Source organism: Argiope bruennichi, chromosome 1 (genome assembly GCF_947563725.1).
Source record: "Argiope bruennichi chromosome 1, qqArgBrue1.1, whole genome shotgun sequence".
NCBI classification, from domain to species: Eukaryota; Metazoa; Arthropoda; class Arachnida; order Araneae; family Araneidae; genus Argiope; species Argiope bruennichi.
The window spans coordinates 72,910,228-72,917,253 of record NC_079151.1 but is presented as its reverse complement, the minus strand read 5'-3'; the positions used below and the strand labels follow the sequence as shown (position 1 = coordinate 72,917,253).

The 7,026-nt window shown below is 26.4% G+C and overlaps 1 protein-coding gene across 3 annotated transcripts; it reads left to right on the top strand.

Moving 5' to 3' along the window:
- Nucleotides 1-3,578, top strand: LOC129978751 (high mobility group protein B1-like). 3 transcript variants are annotated; one of them, XM_056090660.1, is made up of 5 exons: nucleotides 1-153; nucleotides 1,501-1,661; nucleotides 2,011-2,168; nucleotides 2,284-2,458; nucleotides 2,566-3,578. In XM_056090660.1, the coding sequence occupies exons 2-5, from the start codon at nucleotides 1,515-1,517 to the stop codon at nucleotides 2,728-2,730; spliced, it is 645 nt and encodes a 214-aa protein (XP_055946635.1). In that variant the 5' UTR covers nucleotides 1-153; nucleotides 1,501-1,514; the 3' UTR covers nucleotides 2,731-3,578. The 3 variants fall into 3 exon arrangements, with proteins under 3 accessions (XP_055946635.1, XP_055946636.1, XP_055946637.1); XM_056090661.1 differs by lacking the exon at nucleotides 1-153 and adding an exon at nucleotides 437-455; XM_056090662.1 differs by lacking the exon at nucleotides 1-153 and adding an exon at nucleotides 864-882.
- The last annotated feature ends 3,448 nt before the right edge of the window (nucleotides 3,579-7,026 follow it).

The following is a 7,026-nucleotide window of genomic DNA, read 5'->3' as shown; positions in this document are numbered from 1 at the left end:
TAACTTTTTGCGCTCTTTATGAAATCATCCAATGATAACTGTGGCCCCAACTGTGACTCGAAGCGCTCGGTATTAACGGCGGCGAAATTGCACGTTGAAGCAAGCTACGAGTGTATTGCTCTGTGTTTGCGTTTGGAGTTGTGAATTACGATTGTAAGTATATTTTTCGCTCATTTTAATGTTCATAAGAATTTCTGAAAAAATTCTAATAAGTATTTGCTTTCTTCTGGTATGATTTTTACTACTTCCTTTCTGTATTATTTGTAAAAATGAAATTTTTACCATTGAGCGCTGAAGGATAGCTACGCTTCTCCATAGCCACAAAGGAGGCTACGGACGCCATAGTGTTTCTATTGGGAAAAGTATATCTGAAGGTGAATTTTAACATTCTTTTTCGGATTGCTGGTGTTTTACAGTTTTTAAACAGTGAAAGAAAACAACAAACTGAAATCTTCGTAAGCATTTTTAATTTGTTTTATGCTTCGAATTATTGTTTTTCTTAGACAAAACATAGTTTTAAAAAGGCACTACGAAATGGCTCTCGGTGCACTGTAGTTATATGCCATCGTAGTAAAAGCTGTGTTGGGTATTCGCTAACGTTATACCTCAATAGCAATGTTAACTCTATGGATAGGATCGCTCATTGAGTTGTAATGGTAGACTTGCATAAGTTGAAGATACTATTTAAAATTAATTTGGTATCTTACTCGTCGTCATTGTTATTAGACAGGAAGCCATTTTCTGCACTCGAAGGCTAAATTCAACGGGGTTTTCAGTAATGAAAACATGGTCTCTCAAGTTTCTAAAGCGTTTCTTTAATAGAAATGCTAAGGATCTGTATATAAGTATTGATGAAGTTGCTAATTTTCTTATGTGTTAAAAGTGAATTTTATTCATTATTATTATTATTATTACTTTGTTTATTAGTTAATATAATACCATTTTTTTTATTTTTAAATTATTTTTGCATTCTATTTCTTCAATTATATGCATGCCATCAATTATTTTAAATAAGAAAATATTTTTTATTTAGAACTTCAAGTGTGATTGATATTTTAGGATTTTTGAAATGTAGAATACATTTTTAAATTGTTTGTATCAAAAGTTAAAAAGAATTTAATTATTTTAAAATATTTAATATGCATGACATGTAATTCTAATTTTCAATAATTTGAATTCTCTTAGTTATGAAAGCTTACAAAAAATTCATTTCAAGTTTTGGGGAATTTTTTCCTTGTAATCTGTTGCATTATTTTAACTTATTAAAAAAATTTCACCTTTTTAATTCAAAATAAATTTATTTTACATAATTAATTCTGGTTTATAACATTCATTTTCTATTTAATTTTAATTCTGAATAAATTTTTTTTTGTAGAATATTTAGAAATGGTTATCAATTTTTCTAAATTAAAATGTATATTCTATAAATGTTAGAATTTTTTTTTTTTTTTTTTTTTTTGAAAGTTTAACTAGATTTTCATCAGTTCCTTTTTATTTTAGGTTAAATTGTCATAATGGGTAAAGGTGATAATAAACCACGCGGACGTATGTCTGCTTATGCATTCTTTGTGCAAACTTGTCGTGCAGAACACAAGAAGAAGCACCCTGAAGAATCTGTGGTCTTTGCTGAATTTTCGAAGAGATGTGCTGATCGATGGAAGGTAAATTATTTTATGTCCCTTTGTATTTAGGTATTGTTATAGCAGTAGTCTGTTCGTTTGCATGAATATGAATTGAACTTGCTGATTAAAAGAAATTTTTTCATAAATATTGACGTATCTTGTTATTAAAAAAAACTATTGGTAACTTTTTTAGATGATTGTAATTTTTTTTATTTTGCTTATCATTTTAAAATTAATTTAAATAATGTAAATTGCATAATTTATGTTTTGAGTTAATAAATATTCCATTTCACAAATAATACAGTGCAAATTTTTTATTGCGTGTTATCTCTTTTAAAATACTCTTCTGAAGATGTAAATTTATATTCTTTCTTAATTGATATTTCAGACTATGTCTGAGAAGGAAAAGCAAAGATTTCACCAGATGGCTGAGAAGGATAAAGCTAGATATGAATCTGAAATGGCCAACTACAAACCTGTGAAAGGAGAAAAGGCTTCTAAGAAGAGGAAAAGGACTAAGGACCCCAATGCACCCAAGAGATCTTTGTAAGTAGTGTAATATTATAGCATACATCTTGATTTTAAAATCATTTGGCTTGCAAATATTAGAACAGGTTCTTAATTCTGCTAATGTTTTTTTTTTTTTTTTTCTTTCTTGAAGGTCTGCATTTTTCTGGTTCTCAAATGATGAGCGCCCCAAAGTGAAAGAATCCATGCCTGATGCTACAGTTGGTGATGTTGCTAAAGAGCTTGGTCGTCGTTGGAATAGTGTTTCAGCTGATACGAAAGCTAAATATGATGCCCTTGCTGCTAAAGACAAAGCTCGATATCTAAAGGTACTTACATATTTAATTCATTGCTTTTTAATTTTATATATAACATTAAGTTTTATCAAAAATGTTGGAATAAATTTATTATCTTGTTTACTTTTGTAACATTTTAGGAAGTGAAGGCTTACAAGGGTAAGAAAACGAAGGGTGCTCCTGCCAAGGGTAACAAAAAGAAGGATAGTGATGAATCTGGTGAAGAGGAGGAGGAGGAAGAAGAACAAGAGGAAGCAGAAGGTGAAGAAGAGGAAGAGGAGGAGGAAGATGATGATGACGAGTGATTAACACACATTACCTCATAACGTCATTTGTAGAGCAGGACTCTTGTTTCCTGTCTTAGTAACTTGTTAATAGCATTTCATTGTAGGGATATATGGAATAGGTGTGTTATATGTGCATCAAATGTCTTATTTCAGAAAGGTAAAGAATTTGTCATTCATCATTTTACATCATTCAATTGGATATTTTTGAACACATTTTTATATTTGCCTAATTAAATTTTAAACAACTTTGCCTTTCTGATCTGAGGCTGCATTCATCTCATTACTGCATTTTCATTTCACACTGATGTACTTATATATTAACTCCATGCTCTGTAATGATTATAAATTTCAGCATTACTTATGTGATCCATCCACTCAGCAGTATGCAACAGTGGTACATCTGTAAATAATTTTCACTTTTAAGAAATCTAAATTAAATTTTTTGCCTTAGTTGTTAATGCGACTAGTTTATACAATTCCCCATTCTTTAGGCCATAATGTTATATTTTCACATGGTAGAAAATGCTACCTCTAAATGCTGTTTTTATTTTATTCTGGACTATAATTTGTTAGAAATGTAATTAAACTTTCTCCTACATGTATATATCATGTGAAAATGTAATAATAATCAATTGGCCAATTCTGCACTCGACAGCAGTAAAATTTTGAAATGTGTGAAATCTGTTCCACTTCTCCATGTTTCATTTCATAGTGTAACATTATATTTACAAAAATGTTTAATTTGTTTGGACAATACGATATATACCTTGATTTCAATAACTGTAAATTTTAAAATTGTTTAGTTTGCAGAGAACATTTTAATGTGTTATAAGACTTTGTAACAATTAAAACCCATCACGTTGTCATCTTGTGTTATTTGTTTTATTTACATTTCACAATAAAGCTGCATTGTGCTTTGATTTAATTTAAAGGGTTTCCAGTTTACTTAATATACTAAGATTTATGGAATCACAAGTGATTTTATCTTTTTATTAAATTTGATTATTTCTATCGAACATATTTAATTTTTTAAAATCTAAGCAAACATCAGTACCAAGAAGCATTTTTTACAATGTTTTCCATAAATTTGTACTATTATCTTGCAATACTAAAAAGAAATCCATAATATTTAATTTTATTAATTATAAAGTTTAGGAGAATTAGTAGCACCAAGTAATATTTAAAGAAACAAAAAAAATTTCAAGTGATTTTATATTTATTTTAAAAATAATTAATTGGAAATATAAAGTTGTGCAAAAATATTTATTTAAGAGTCATAAAAAAAGTATCTATGGCAATTATTTACTGACACTGTATCTTTTTAGAGACCAGCAGGTATTTTCTTTAGTTATATACTTTACTTTTTTTTTTAACTGAATCTAATTATATTGTCTTAGCCAATCTTGGTGGTTGGGTCTCTTTAATTAAGAAACAGTTTGGTTACTTTTATGAAATTTTCAACTTGTTTAAAATAACTATATTTGATATTACTTTTTAAATTACTGAACTGATTAGTTATTTTTGAAAATTATAACTTGGGTCTGATAACTATTGTAAATCACTTAGATTTTTAAATGATAAAGTGAAACATTTGTTAGTAAAACGGATTGTGCAATTTAGATTTATTACAAACTTTACTATTTACAACAGACGATGGTTGGTTTGCCAGGAATATTGGTTATATTTAATTTCAGATATAGTTATAATTCTGCCAGATTGACATTTTATTATTAACTATGAATTTTAATTTTCTATATTCTGTTTATTATACTCATAAACTTTTCTAATGGAAACAGTTACATAACATTGTAGCTTTATTAAAAACATAAATGTCTAGTTCATCTGTTTTCTAAATATCATGTTGCAACTTTTATTTTATTTTTTTATACAACTTGTAAACTAAACAGATATTAAACAAAAACTGTTTGCTTTCAACAAAGCAAAAATCAAATAGTGATAAAACAATGAAAGCAGTTTGAATTTCAGGGCAACAATATATGTTGGATATAAAGCAAAAAAATATCGTTAAAATTCACAGAAAATATGTGCAACTTTTAACTCGATGTCATTAAAAAGACAATTTCTCAAATTTTAAAACAAATTGATTTTGTGTAATAATATTTTCAGTAATTGTGGAGAAAATGCCAGAATTTAACTTGGTGTTTTAATTAATTAAAATCTTAAAAAATAACTATATGCACATTTTTACCCTTCAAAGTATATATATATATATGTGGCAAATTTGGTAATTGTAGGCTGTCAACATGTACATTCATATTTATTATCATGAAGATTAAATTTGATTTATCCAAGTAGAAAATGAATTATTTATTGACACTTCTGAAATAATACATTTAAAATTTTTATATTGTAAAAACAAGTTTTAATTTCATTAAAGTTAGCACAAAACATTTTAAATTAAAAATAATGATAATTCAAACTTTTGTACTTGGAAGTGCATTTAAAATTTAATTGTGAAAATGGATTTGCAAAACAAAAATTCAAACACATCAATGTATTGAGTTTTAATATATTTTTTTGCTAAGATTGAGAGCAATTAATTTGAAATGAGATTAAAATGAATTCTAGGTAAAATCTGTATGGATTTAAATATAGAAATGATAATTGTATCAATAATTTAATTAATCAATGAAATTATCTTTAAAAAGTAATATAAATTGGAATATGTCCCTCAATAGTTATATTAACAGTGGAAAGAAAATGCCAGTTTAAGATAGTAATTAAAAATGAATATTAAATTAGACTAATGTTTTAATTTTTTTTAAAATTTAGATTAAAGTATTTTAAGTATATTTAAGCTCTTGACTATCTATAAACAAGGCAAAAGAATACTTGTGTTTGATTAGAGTATTACTTAACATTTCAGTGAACATGCTTGTATTTGATTGGGCCAAGTAGCATATATAACTGAGTTCTCATACAACAGAATTTAGATTGAAAAATTCAACTCTACCCATGCATTTTAAAAATTGAAAATCACAAATTGCTTTGTATAGTAAAACTGAAAATAATGTACATTTATTGTGACTCTTTTTATAAATTAAACATTTAAAGTGACTATATATAATTAAAATTTAATCTATCTGGACTTCTTTTATGGCATTCAAATGTATAAACAAAATAAAGTCACCTTTAATTGCACATGAAGCAATTTAATCCAATGCATAGAATTAATTTTAATACATGATTTTGATGGGAATGGCAGTAATTATTATTTCATTATATTTGTTTTTCAAACTCCAACTATGCTATGTGATAAGAAGCAGCATTTTGAATTAAGTCAGTGATTCTTGCACTTTTAAGCTGTAGTGCATACATCTAATGTCTGAAACAAGTAGAAATTTTATGCACCTAATTGTGAAATCCTGCCAGCATGCATTTGATGATTATTAGAGTAATGTTTCTTTTAGCATCCAAACTTTCTTTTACTGTTTATCATGTTCACTTTAGAAGCAGATGAGTTGTGCTTAAATGTAGATATACAGTATAGTTAATATTCTAGTTAAATATTCTTTTGTAAAATATTAACAAAATTCAGAGATGTGATTAAACAAAAAAACTATGGTTTATTTACTTTAAAAGCTCATTTTTTTAACACATCAAAGTAATTAAATAGCTTTTGTTTAAAATAAAATAGACAATGCTGTTTGGCAACTGTTTATTGATTCTTTTGGAGGGGAAAGGTAAAGAATAATCCCAAAAAGTTTTCCTATTACTTTTGAATGATTGATCATTTGATAAGCCTGTGAATTATACCTCTATTTGAAGTGCTTTCTATAATTCTGTGGTAAGTAAATTATTTTTAATTATTTATTTTTACTCCTTTTGATATATTAATTCTGTTTTTAAGATAATTATTAATCTCAGTAAATGAATGATTAGATTGATCAAAAATGTAAGTCAGCACAATTATATACAAATTGTAAAAAATTCAAATTTGGTTGTTTTTCTCTGCTTGCAAAGAAAAAAAAATAATGTCAAATAATTAATTTAAAAAAAAAATTCTTTTTAGATTAATATTTTTTGAAAAATTAAATTCATTGAAAAACAATTGCACAGCTTTTATATAATTTTTATTGAATTCAAAAAGGTTTAGATACCTACACAGTACTTCTGATTCTTTGAAAAAGACATTTTTTTTAGACATTCATATTTTAGTTTCTTAGATGGCCTATTTTTCTGCAAAGCTGTGCATAACAATCTCTGTGTAATGTTTACATTGATAAATTAAATATATGCTTTTGACTTCTAATATTTGCTTTTATTTTTTCTGCAATTTTAATATATAATATA